This window comes from Triturus cristatus, unplaced genomic scaffold, assembly GCF_964204655.1.
Source record: "Triturus cristatus unplaced genomic scaffold, aTriCri1.1 SCAFFOLD_289, whole genome shotgun sequence".
NCBI lineage: Eukaryota > Metazoa > Chordata > Amphibia > Caudata > Salamandridae > Triturus > Triturus cristatus.
The window spans coordinates 430106-444301 of record NW_028188257.1 but is presented as its reverse complement, the minus strand read 5'-3'; the positions used below and the strand labels follow the sequence as shown (position 1 = coordinate 444301).

Genomic DNA, 14196 nt, shown 5'->3' with positions numbered 1-14196 from the left:
AAAGTAATCTACACACATAGAGAACCCGAGTCAGTAAATATCTGTACCTGTAATAGGAGCTAACAATGGGAACAATCCACAAATACGGAGGACTGCCCGTGGAACTCGTTTTGGGGACGGAATGGGAAAGGTGTTAAGTGGAATGCAAAACGCTATACATGCCTTCGCATGCACAAACATTTTGCAGGCAAATTCCCACTTGGAACCGCACATAAAAGCATTCATGTTAACATCAGTAGTAAGTGTTTTTGCAGGGTGGAAAAAGGGAGTAATCATCCCTATATTCTATTTTGTGTAGGAGGGAGTTTCACCAGAGAGAACAAATGTTCTATGTGCCACAAATACATAACTGTGCACATGTAGATCCATAGTAAGCATATTCAAGCAGACTGCTGGCTATGCAGACAATATGCAAATGAATGATATGCATAGATTTCCATGAGTAAGCAAGCTAATTCTTTGTGGATCCCTGAAAAATGTTGATCCAGGTAAATCCCAGACATAAAGCTATGATGCACAGACTAATAACTTTTCAAGAATTCTTACTGAACCGCCACAATTGTATTGTATGGGCCGTAGACCACTTAAATGTATATAGAGTGGAGAGGACATCACAGAATTCGTCGATTTCTTTGAGAGTCCCCTTTTACTCTGGCACAGTGGAATGCTTTCTCAGAAAGCAGTGAGAGGGTAAAGCATTAAGTCACCCCTATTTTTAGTGCTGTTTGCTTTTCTTACTAGGGGAGGAGTGCCCTGCTTGGAGAGGGGATGCATCTATTAATCAGAGAATCTTTCATTTCCATTGGCATTCTTCTTGTAATGGCCGTCTGAGCTCTTGTTCAAGATGGAAGAAATCCATGTAGCATATAAAGGACACAAGAGAAACTGCCCCTGTGTATGGCTTCCAGGTTTTCATTTTCAGCTATTCCTGCCTGTTTCTGGAGACTCAAAGAGCCCATACAGTATTAAAGAGAAAACAGAGAGTGCCTTCATTATACAGAAATGTCCTTATTTCGCCAGCAGAAAGAAACCCTTGTCTGTAAATAATGAAATTGTGCAGCACCCTGAGCCCCCAAATGCTGGTCCTTATTAATTTTCAAGGATACAGACAAAAGACGTAGTAAGAATAGCTAGAATGGTGCCAATGGGAATGGATTTCTGAGCATCTTTTAAATCTCCAGAGCGATTGGATCCAGCCATGATGCCTAGGAGGTAGAAGCAAAATGTTAGGACACAGGCAATAGCAGAAACAGGAAGATCCTTTTTCAGGTGATCAGAAGAAAGGCTGGGGCACAGGCAGAGAGGGAACAGCAGCACCTCATGTATTGCATTTCTAACATTTGACAATTGTTTTATTATCAAACATAACCCATGTTTCAGACTACCATTCCCCTAATAAACGGGCACACTGAGCCACAACAATCCCACCCCCTTATCATATTTATGGAAAGAGGGGGTGGAGCCACACGTGGTGTGAACAAAGAAAAGTATATCGAATATGCTACTTACCAGTATGCATCTGTTCTTGGCATGTAGGGCTGCTGACATTCATATCTGTGCATAGATCGCCGCCTAGTGTTGGGTCCGGATGATTGCACATTGTTGTCCTGGAAGAGTCTTCGAAGTATCACGAGATAGGTGGCTCCTCCCCTGGACTACAGTGCGCATTGGCATCCTCAATTCAATTCAATTTATTTATTATGTTTTGGCACTACAAAGAGGGCCACACAAACAAAATATACAAAATACATATACATATTCCATCATAAAAAGAAAAAATAAACAATTACAACATTCTCCATCGAAAAGGGCATACTATGACACAATCCTCCTCATTTCATCAATAAATATCTAAAAAACCTTTAAAAAAGTTAAAAATATTGAAGCAAAACATTTCATTGGGAGGGGTATATAAAGCTTTTAAAAAGGAATTCGCATCAAGGATTCCTAATTGTAGACAAATTGATTTTAACCACCTTAAACGAAGTAAACGTAATGCAGGACAAATAAACAATACATGAGTACGATCCTGTGCTGACATATTACAGAGATTACATAGGGGGAAGACCCATACCATTTAGCCAAGAGGGAATTAAGCGGCAATAAATCTTGCCTCAAAAGAAACCAAAATCTCCGAATACCATGTGTTAAATTCCAAAATACATAAGGTTGAACAAACTTCCTAGAGTAAGTATTACACAGTAGGGCACTTCGCTTCTTAGCTATCATGGATTCTTTATCCCTCCTGAAGCAAAGAGACCAGGAAGCCTGCTTCAAAAGAGATTTTAGTTGGGAAGAAGAAATAATAAAAATAGAACTCTCATCTAATTCAAGAAGTGCCACTGCCTTTCTGAAATTCTTAACAATTTGAGAGTGCTCTTTAAAACTTCCCAATAATTCTCTCTTGAGAAGGGATCTCAAAGTCCCCATTTCTCCTCTGGCAAGGCTGGCGACCCAACGTACTAATGCAGACAGGCCCTGTACCCAACTGCTACGCAGACCAAATTCTAGTCTAAGAGCAGCTGTAGAGCAAGCTGAATTCAGGGTGGTTAAAGACCTTAATAATTTTCCTTCAATCATATGAAGGAAGCCCCAGTGTTTTAAATCCATCAATTCTATTCCGTATAGGAGGGTTGAGGGGATTTTTGCCTTATAAACCTCTAATAAAAGAGCAAAATGTCTTCTCCCTGTAGCGGAATAAAGAGAACTCAAGCTTTTGCCTTGAGACAGGGCTCTACGAGAGTTGTTATCATCCTCTCCATCCTCAGATTGTTTTTCGCCATTGTGGCAGTGATGGAGTAGATACAGTAAGTGTTGACCATGCTATACAGTAATTCTGAGAGCTGCAGCCGCGACAGGCGCCGGGGAGGAGGGTGGGCGATATGAATGTCAGCAGCCCTACATGCCAAGAACAGATGCATACTGGTAAGTAGCATATTCGGTTCGAGGCATGTGGGCTGCTGAATTCATATCTGTTCATAGATTATATAGCAGTCCCTCCATTAGCGGCGGCTGCCTGTGTCAGCTGCAGCAGTCTGAAAAAGGGTCTTGAGAACAGCCTGTCCTACAGCTGCCTGCTGTTTTGAATGTACATCTACACAGTAGTGTTTGGTAAATGTATGTATAGTGGACCATGTGGCTGCTCTACATATTTCCTCTAAAGGAATGTTCCCTAGGAAAGCCATGGACGCCCCTAACTTTCGTGTTGAGTAGGCTCTTGGGGGAATCGTTAATGTGCGTTTAGCTTTTTCATAGCAAATTTGAATACATTTAACGATCCATCTGGCTATCCCTGCTTTGGAAATGGCGTTGCCCTTGTGTTGTGGAGAAAAGGCAACGAACAGTTGTTTTGTTTTCCTAAAATCCTTTGTTCTGTCTATATAGTACATGAGGGCCCTCTTTACATCTAGTGTATGGAGCATTCTCTCTGCGACATTTTCTGGATTTGGAAAGAAAACAGGCAGTTCAATAGTCGGATTCATGTGGAACTGCGATATCACCTTAGGCATGAATGTGGGGTTGGTACGTAGTACAACTCTGTTTGCGTGAACCTGTATGAATGGCTCTTGAATGGTTAGTGCCTGGAGTTCACTAACTCTTCTCAACGTAGTTATTGCCACTAAGAAAGCTACTTTCCAGGTGAGGAATTGAATCTCACATGAATGTAGAGGTTCAAAAGGTGGACCCATTAATCTGGTGAGGACCACATTCAGGTTCCATACCGGTGCCGGTGGGTGTGTTGGAGGAATCACTCTTTTTTGAGTCCCTCTAAGAAGGCTTTGATGGCAGGCACTCTGAATAAAGAGAGGTGCTGCCTGTTCTGAAGATAGGCCGCTATGGCGGTTAGATGTATACGGATGGAGCTGTATGCCAGATTGCATCGGTATAAGTGTAACAGGTAACAGATGATGTTCTGAATGGATGCATCCAGCGGATTAATGTCATTGTTTTTACAGTAAATTACAAATCTTTTCCATTTAGCCGCATAGCAAGCTCTGGTTGTGGGTCTCCTGGCCTCCTTGATGATATTCATACATTCTGGAGGCAGGTTCAGGTAGCCAAACTCTAAGACTTCAGGAGCCAGATCGCCAGGTTCAGCTGTTGCGGATCTGGGTGCTGAATTTCGCCATGGTTCTGTGTTAAAAGTTTCGGTGTTAGCCGTAGTCTTTGAGGCGGCACCACGGAAAGTTCTAGTAACGTGGTGTACCATGGCTGGCGTGCCCACATTGGAGCAACCAGGATGAGTGTCATTGAGTGTTGCCTTAGTTTGCGCGCCACTAGCGGTATTAATGGCGCTGGGGGAAAAGCGTACGCAAATCTGCCTGACCAGTTCATCCATATCGCATTGCCCTGCGACTGTGGATGCGGGAACCTGGCGGCAAAGCTTTGGCATTTTGCGTTTTCCCTTGTGGCGAATAGGTCTATCTCTGGATGACCCCACTGCTGGAAGTACGGTTGGAGTACTGATGGATGTAGCTCCCACTCATGCATTTGGTGGCTGTGTCTGCTGAGCAGATCTGCTATTTGGTTGTCCTTGCCCGGGAGGTGTTCTGCCATGAGGAACATGTTCCTCTGAATGGCCCACCTCCACATGCTCTGAGCCAGATGAGACAACTGTGGAGAGTGTGTTCCTCCCTGCTTCCGTATGTAGTACATGGCAGTCATGTTGTCCGTCCGGATCAACACGACTTTGTTGCACAAGTGTACTTTGAAAGACTTCATTGCCAGGAAGATTGCCATCAGTTCCAGAAGGTTGATGTGCATCTTTTGTTACTGTATCGTCCATAGTCCCTGCACTGTGTAATTGAGTACATGAGCTCCCCATCCGTGGAGAGACGCGTCCGCCGTCAGTATTATTTGTGGAACAGGCTCTTGGAACGGTCGGCCCTTGCAAAGGTTTTGTGGATTCCACCAATGCAGAGAGTTGTATGCCCGACCGCTCACCAACACTAGGTCTTTCAACTGTCCTTGAGTCTGATTCCATTGACGTGCCAGGCACTCCTGAAGCGGGCGCATATGTAGTCTCGCGTGCGGGACTATGAAGATGCAGGAGGCCATCATGCCTATCAACTGCATGAACACTCGCGCTGGAAGGGAGTGTTGAGGTCTGCCCTTTTTGATCAGCAGTTGCATGCTGTTGATCCTCGCTAAATTTGGCTGAGCTTTGGCTGCCAGAGTGTCTATGGTCGCGCCCAGGTATTGCCGTACGTGGGCGGGTTGAAGATGTGACTTTGGATAATTCAGTGAGAATCCCAGACTGTGAAGAAGGTGAATGGTGTGGGATATGTGGCTGGCACACTGCCTGGCTGACTTTGCCTGAACAAGCCAGTCGTCCAGGTAAGGGAAGACGTGAATGTGCTGTCTCCTTAAGTGTGCAGCCACTGTCGCTAGGCACTTGGTAAAGACTCTGGGCGCCGTTGTTACTCCGAAAGGGAGGACTTTGAACTGATAATGCTGATCCTGAAGAGTGAACCTGAGATATTTTCTGTGTGATGGGCGTATGGGTATGTGGAAATACGCATCCTTTAAATCCAGTGTTGCTAGGAAGTCTCCCTGACTGAGTAACGGCAGAACCTGCTGGAGGGTGAGCATATGAAAATGCTCTGACAGAATGTATTGGTTGAGAGGTCTCAGGTCCAGTATAGGTCTGAGAGACCCGTCCTTTTTTGGGATTAAGAAGTATAGAGAGTACACCCCTGACCCTCGCTGTTCTACAGGCACGAGCTCTATGGCTTCTTTCTGTAGCATACTTAGTACTTCTTGCTGCAATAATGCCAAGTGCTCTGCGGACATAGGACGGTGTCTTGGTGGTATGTTGGGTGGATTGGATGTTTATTCCAGACAATAACCGTACTGGGCAATTTCTGTGACCCACCTGTCTGTGGTGATGGATCTCCAGACTGGCAGGAACTGTTGGAGTCTCCCCCCGACCGGTGTTATGTGGGCGGGGGGCAGTGACAAGACGTCACTGTTTGTTATTGGCGGAGGACCTGGTGTTGTTGTGTCCTTGTCCTATTCCTTTGGTGCTGGATCCACGATATCCACCCCTATTGTTCTTATTATAGGTACTCTGGGTACCTCGTTTACTGTACTGCTGCTGGGACCCCTGACCTCTAGCTGCTCCTCTATTTCCGGGGCGACGAAAGGAGCCACTCCGAAACTGCTGCGACTGTAGAGCCCCCATAGATTTCGCAGTTTCAGTGTCCTTTTTAATCTTTTCCAGTGTAGCGTCAACCTCGGGGCCAAATAAAAAGTCTGGGTTGACTGGTTGATTCAAGATATTATTTTGAATCTCAGGTTTGAAACCTGATATTCTCAGCCATGCGTGCCTCCTCAACATCACACTAGTGTTGATTGCCCTTGCTGCAGTGTCAGCTGCATCTAGTGCGCATTTGATGGACGCATTTGTAATGGGTTGCCCTCTCTGATGAGGAGCTCCGCTCCATCTTTGTATTCATCTGGTAGGTGTTCTAGCAGTGTTTCTAGGGTATCGTAGTGTGACCTGTCGTATCGGGCCAGGAGTGCCTGAGTGTTGGCAATGCGCCAGATGTTTGCTGCTTGTGCTGCTATCCTCTTTCCTGATGTTTCTAGCACTTTGGACTCCTTGTCTGGAGGAGGAGCATCACCTGTAGTCTGCGAGTTAGCTCTTTTGCGAGCATTAGAAACTACCATGGAGTCCAACGGCAATAGACCCTTAATGTACGTTGGGTCTCCTGGGGCTGGTTTGTATTTTTTCTCTATTCTTGGGTTCAATACCCGTGCTCTGGTTGTCTCCTTAAAGATGTCCTTAGCATGTTTAATAACCCCTTTTAACATTGGTAGAGTCTTGACCGTTCTTTCTGATGTGGAGAACGTGTCCACCAAGAAATCCTCCTCCACAGAGTCAGAATGAAGTTCCACTCCGTGATTGGCAGCCGCTCTTTCCATGAGGGCGTTAAAAGCAGCAGTATCTTCAGTGGGAGATGGTTTTATATTATAAGGATGAGTGTCAGGAGTATTTTGTGGGTCTCCTGGGTCATTAGGATCTCCCCATGCTTGATCCTGGTCTTGCTGTTGTTCATCAGGGTCATTATCCACAGGATAAGTGGTATCATCCTCAGTATAGCCCTCTCCTGCATCCGCCTCCGAGTGTGTGGGAGAAAAGGATGGTGGTTCCTGATCATATGTGGTAAGGTTCTACAAGCACTGGTGTCGAACCTGACGCCATTTTCCTTTTTAGTGGAATTTTGTATGAGTCCAAAGCCTTTTCTGGAACAATTCTCCGCTTGCGGAACAACAGCCTACCAGTGTCGACGTCGATAAACTGGTCCTGTGAGTCTTCGACATCGGTTCTTTCCGTGGACACTGTTCTTGGTTGTTCGATACTCTTCCTAAGTTCGAACATCTTCGGTGCCCCCGGTGGTGGCAATCCAAACTTGATCTGTGCCGGCGCCGAGTGAGCTTTGGCGACCTTGTGCGGTTCGGGACCCGCTTTCGGTTCGAGAGTGGCCCGTTCCCTGATGCGCTTTAGGGACTCCGACACCTGTTGCAACGTGAAGGCAGACGGTGCTTTGGAACTGACAGGCTCTTTGGAGACAGGCCTCAACGCGGTCTCCGGTTTCTTTCCAGTCTTCGGGTGTTCGATCCGAAGTTTGGGATCGACGCCTTGTTGATCCGGTATTTTGGCAGTCTCAACACTCTTCGGTGTTGATGTAGTCGGATCGACCACCTTGACCTTGGTTGTTGGTGCCCCAACCTTCGGTGCTATAGGCCGTTGCGTCTTCTTGGGACCGAGGGCCTTCTTTCTTTGGTCGGCTCCGACGTCCTTCTTCGGTGTCGACGGATTGGAGGGCTTCGATGCCTTCGATCCGACCTGAACCAGTTGCACTTTCGGTTTCGATTTGACCGGTGCTGGTTTTGGTTTCGATTTCACGGAATCGACTCCAGTCTTTTTCGATATTTCTGGCTCTTTTGAAATGTTCGAAGCCGGGCCTTCAGGCGGGGCTGTAGAACGATCCGACCGATCTTGGGTAAGGCCCGCAGGCGATCCCTCAACCTGAGCCTTATCAAGACTATCTCCCTCGGCCTCCGCATCGACGGATTGGCCTAGCTCCTCGCCTGAGCTATCTTCCTCGGCCCCAAGGGCCTCATCGTCGTCTCCTACCTCGTCGACGACGTCTTCGTCCTCGAAGATCTCCTCATCATCGTCGTCATATTGGGATTCATGCTCCGAAGCATGGCTCGAGTCTATCTCTTCGACGCTCTCGACTTCTTCATCCTCGGTGCTGAATATGTTAACCGGGTTAGGCGCCGATTTTTTGGCCTCCAATCTAGCCGCCCGTCTATTCCGAAGGGTCTTCTTCGACCGGAACCGGGCGCAGGCCATACACCTGGACTCATCATGATCCGGTGATAAACATTTGTTACACACCGGATGGACATCAACGTGTGGATATTTTGCGTGACATAGAGGACATCTCTTGAAGGGAGTCCTCGATTCCATCTTCGAACGTTGATCGATGGTCGGACCGAAACTCAGTCCGAGAAGGGTGAATAAGTCCGAGAACGAGTATAATAATTTATCGATACCGAACGCAAACAATACCGACGATATCTAAAGGCTTTTGGCCTTAAATATAGTTTTCCTAACTTGAGCTAAGATAAGCACATTCGAACCCAATGGCGGAAAAAAACATTCTGAGGATGGAGAGGATTCCCATGCGCACTGTAGTCCAGGGGAGGAGCCACCTATCTCGTGATACTTCGAAGACTCTTCCAGGACAACAATGTGCAATCATCCGGACCCAACACTATGCGGCGATCTATGCACAGATATGAATTCAGCAGCCCACATGCCTCGAACACTCTTTTATGCCTTACGCACAGCATGTTTTTACTTTTCTGTTTTCACAGCCCAAAATTTTTCACAAATTCAGTAAATTTCATCACAATTATTCAACCATTTGGGGATGTCTGAGTAGTCATGGACATGCTATGAAGACAAATTAAACATTGTAGCATGGTTCTCCTGACAAAATCAAACATTCTATGAGTGATAATATGAAATGATAAAAGCAAAGCCGATCACAGCAGTCTTTTCAGGTCTCCAAATGAGCACCACTAACTATAAGCTTGTCCTGAAATCCAAGCAGCACATACCTGTCACAGACGGAAAGAAGATTCCAACTAAAAGAGTGAAGGAGGTAGCGACGTCTGCAAGAACATAGTCTTGGTTCGTAGCGCCCATAGCATCCACAGATTTGGCAGAGGGCTTCTCGATGATATCACCTTTCTGAAGATAAAAGCTCCACAGGTTCTCTAGAGAGGTCGGATAAAGAATGAAGGACCTAACTAAGCAGCAAACAACTGAGAAAGACAAGACTGTACAGAAAGACATAGTTCAGGCTGGAAGCCAGGGCAAAGTTGCTCTTACCTGTAAATATACCACTTGCCATTCCAGGAATGCCCTCAATGACTGTGACATTGTTATGAACAAAGTATTCATCACAGGTAGCGTTTAGCTGGTTTTTGGAGGGGCAAAATAGGTTCCAGAGTTGAGTGGGCACAGTGATATTATCCTTCTCCTCAGTCTTGGCACAGACATCTATGTGACGCTGGGAGAGTGTACGGTTTCCAAGCAGGCATACACTAGGAGAAAGCAGACAATACATTACAAATTGAGAACAGTAGGCGGAAGCGAAAGATTGATATCAGACAGCCAACCGTAGGCAGAAAAAGGGACTAAGAATCAAGATATTTAATTGGGGAGAAAAGATTTATGCATAATTTATGTGGGAAACAGAAGAAAGCAGTTCAAAGAGAAATGGGAATTAGGGATATTTGTCTCACCCAAGACTAACAAATTCACTCACAATGGCTAAGTAAGACTGATAGTAAAACTACAGATTTATGTACTAGCTTCCCCAAAATTGGCATTAGATCACACAGAGTGATTTAAACAATGAAATAACAGATTTGATTCTGCACCCACTTAAATGGACATTTATTCACACGTCATAAAGACAGTGAAATCAAAGAGATTGAAAGAGCAGGATAATGAAGCTTAAAATAAGTATCCTAAATTGTGCAATATATTAACACAAGAATGCCCAAAGAATGAAATAATCGAAAACGTGCCTTTTCTTAAACATGCAAATTAACGTGTAGCATGTTTTTTTTTCATAGTAAGCATCCATTTCTATTGTAATAATATTGACAAGCCAGACTAGGCTAATTTATTTCTCTACTTCTGCCTTGCCTTCTTTTTTAACTTTCTCCTTAAATAGATGCCTTTAGAAGATGCTGAACAGTGCTGTAATATACAAATAGTTCTCGTTTGACATGGCATCTTTGTAGAATGTGCTGACTTTAAAAATGTAATGCTTTTTTGTCTAAGCTACATGTTCTCATTGTATTTAGATAGATTTTAGTTGCTACATATTCACAAAAATGAATTCTAAACAGTATATTAAAACACTGGTGTATGCAGGAAACTGTGAAGCTCATGACTTAATTCTGTAAAAGTTACAACTAGAATGTTTCTGCTCTAGAATAGTTCATTGTCACACAGTGGAGTTCTGAATAGATAGTCATTTAGACTGTAGGGTTCTCGTGAGACCTCAGAGTGAATTTAACGCACATTAATGTTAGCAACTAAGTAGACGACCTGTGGATAATACCTTGCTGACTTTGTACGTTTACCGTGGGAATGAAGAAAGCGGCAGACCATCGGATGATCCTTTTCCACGGTCCGAGATGACCTAACACGGGTGTGGATAGAGACGTGTCTTTGTATTTAATATATGTGTTTCTAGTTAGATTGGAGAAAGTGTTCTTACACCGGCCTCTTGAGCTCGCTCGGACGGCTTTTATGCTGTCCAAACTGGCCCAGGCTATTTTCTCTGTGACAGTCATTTTTTCTTTAGCCTTTTCCCCTATTTGCTATAAGGTACTGCAGACAGGGATTTTTAAATTCTTAAATGGTTATAGCTACTGAGGTGCCTACTTTCTTAGCTTAACTTCCAGCAGTTGCTACTGCGACTGTTTGCTGATGCTGTTTTGAGAGAGTAAATTCAGACGAGTTTCCAGGACTACTCTTCATGAGGAGTTCAACTACAATCCGATGCTATTTCAATGCTCCTTTAAAACTCACTCTTTTCTGCAAGGACTCTTTATGGGTTCTGGTAGGGTAGAATAGGGACTTAGTATTGTCTTTACAGAACACGCTGTAATGTTCTTGCTTGTCTTTAAGCATTATTATTTCTTGATATTTCTGTAAACAGATTGATCACATTTCTAATTTGAATAAAGATACCAAAAACAAAATACTAAACTCTTAAAGACCAATAAATGTTTTTGAACTATATTAAGACTCATTTTTGACTAAATATCATAAGTTGAGTTTAGTGAGATTCTGGTGACTTATGCTCCATTCTGAAACGGTGGCAAAGATCCAGGTGACCTGATGAACAAAGCGCAGAGTTGGAGACTACCTTTGTAAGTCATGGGCAGAAGTGATTTAAATATAAAGTATTTCGCACCAGCAGATGACATCAATCACATGCATGATGAGGATAGGCAGTGAAATCACAGATATGAATCATGTGCCCCGTGAAACGGAGATTGACTCCTTTTGTACAAGAAGAACGACAATGAAATCCTTATTAGTTCATAGTGCGACAAACTGTGACTGGATATCCTGGTCTGGATTCATACATCTGTACTGCAATTAACATTAGCTTAACATAACATTAAATTAACAGTGAACAAGAAATATTAAACTGAATCCTTGCACCCCTCTTCAATGGAAAATAGGTTACATCGTTGCCCAGGACTATGGCACAGAAATCACTGATTCTACTCTAGTGCCTATTTTGTACATTTTATATACATTGTATGATGACTTGTATACGTACGGAAAGTTAGGTGGCGCAAATGAAGACTTTATTGCTCCAGCATAAATGGCAAGGATGGACACAATCACGCAAGCCAGGAACAAGGAGGCAAACTTGTTGACATACTGGACTCCAACAAAAACCACAAGAGCCATTACCACTAGGAAGATGGAGCCATAGATACGCATGTTATTCAACATGGCTGCTGAGCTCTCTCCATCTTCGTTGGTGTCGAAGATTTTAGCCTCTGGAGCAATGTACACCTGCAAAGACAAGCAGAAAAGGGAAGCGTTAAACTCTAAAGTAAAAAAACGACTTAATATTCCTGGCATAATCATAACATTTTGAAATGATGGGAGCAGACAACAAATAGTACTATCATATTTCCAAAAAATTAGTACTAACTACTAGTTTGGCGTTCTGTTTTTTGGAACAAGTATAAAGAGCTGAATTTATTCCATTTTTTTGTATTGATTTCAGTACATTACCTGAATCTAAATAGAATATTATGATCAAACGGAGTAGCAATGTTGTAGTAAGGAGGTTGCTAATGTGGAACAATAGTGAATTTTGCAACGATTTATTGCTTTTTTTTTTATAACAAAGGCTAAGTAGTAATCAAGCACCTTTAAAGTCATCTAGCCTAGAAAGCTTATTGGCCCATACCGAGATCTGCACTTTCGCTTTGAAACAGAAAAAAGAAGTAATTCTTCCTGCGGTCACATGAGAAGGCTGTTCCTCTATACAGCATCCCTGTGCTCCAGGTCTATTAACACAGGTATCTTTCTTATCGGCATGGTATCTTGTAATGTATCAAGTGAAGTGGTCCTGTCTCGGTCTCCCTTGCTACTGTCAGCCAGTGAGGCTGGGAGAATGCTAGGAGCATGGTGGGTGTGTGCTGGGGCTGGGGGTAGAAGTGAGGATCCTGACCCTGATTTTACACCAAGCTGCTGCGGGCATCTGCCCCTGCTGGGGTCAGTTTTACTTCAGCAACCTCAGGCGCAGACCACATGACAAATTGCTAATGTGACGATGTGTAACATCTAACTTTGGACCCTTTCAGAACACCAAAAGTACATGCCATTGAAAGTAAAGTTAGAGGGCAGCGATGAATCCACCAGAAAGAGCCTTACCAAAGGAAAGCAGCTCGTGATGGATATTTCTAACTATGGGTTCCTGATCTTTTGACTCGATACCAAAGCACTACCTCCAAAAAGGGGGTCCTGCGGAGTGGACTTAGACAAGGACCAGCACATTAAATGGCTCTCCCTGCCACAGGCAGTAATGGCCGGTGAAGGTGTAAACTTGTTCTCATGCAGCAGCCTGGAAGATGTTTAACACTAAATCACCCCTAGCCAGCCCCATACTGGTGGCCTAGGCTTTGGTAGAATTAGCCCGAAGGCATTCAAGGGGCTCCCTTTTGGCCAGAGCGTGGCACGTTTTCATGCACAGAGCAATCCTGTACCAGTTTATCTTTCAAGGAGGAGAGTAAGACCTTCAGAGTCAAACAGCTGGAACGAAGCTCAAATAGGTTGACGTGGTGCCTCTGGTGCAATCCCTATTATTCACCTAGTCTAGAGGACTGCTCAACCACAGGGACAACTCCTCCATCACTGCACCTCTGAGCCCAAAGCCTGTCCAGAAGAAAAGAGTTAAGAATGTGGGTAAAACAAATTGATGTATCTGCTGTTAAGGCCCTTTTCTTCCAATGTCACTCATTAAAGCATATTCTTTATCTCTTTTCATTTCCTGCCCAGGTACTGATTCTTAATACCTTTGTGTCGGCACGACTCAATTACTTGAACTCGATCTATCTTGGTCTTCATAAGTACATGATCCGTAAATGGTAGTTAGTCCAGAACTATGGCACAAGACTTGCCAAAGGCCTTTACCCAAGGGGTCTCATTACACCTGATGTTCATAGTACATTGGTTTACATTTAGAGATCAGATTCTTTTTGAGGTCGTGTGTGGCACACAGAGCTGTCTTTACCCTTGAACTATCACCACATAACCATCATTTTCACTGGAACAGTGTTGCGATCACAGTACAAACAGAAGGAAGCACCTGTATACCTGAAGGACTTGTATATGAAAGTATGTGTTCTTGAAAGTACAGGACACTATCCAGCACCCAGGATCCAAGAGAAAAAAGCCTGGGTTAAAGTCAACATCTTGAACTTGTCCTTCCAAATGAGGTGTTCAGAAGTGGATGGTATCGAGTAGGCTTGAGTCTGGCTTTTTGGGCACCAAAAAGTATAGGCAGTAAAACCCACTGCTCTTAATCTACAAAATCCTCTGTATGGCCCCTTCCCCAGTAGAGA

The 14196-nt window shown here is 44.1% G+C and overlaps 1 protein-coding gene across 1 annotated transcript in view; it reads right to left on the bottom strand.

Moving 5' to 3' along the window:
• Positions 1-14196, bottom strand: part of LOC146769237 (solute carrier family 12 member 6-like) — a gene marked incomplete at its 3' end in the record, with an annotated part of 601402 nt that overhangs the window by 299758 nt on the left and 287448 nt on the right. Inside the window, exons 7-10 of the mRNA XM_085640509.1 lie at positions 11895-12136; positions 9413-9627; positions 9139-9297; positions 1107-1205 (exon numbers count right to left, since the gene is read on the bottom strand). Coding sequence (XP_085496635.1) covers positions 1107-1205; positions 9139-9297; positions 9413-9627; positions 11895-12136 — 715 coding nt within the window. The remainder of the gene's footprint in view (positions 1-1106; positions 1206-9138; positions 9298-9412; positions 9628-11894; positions 12137-14196) is intronic.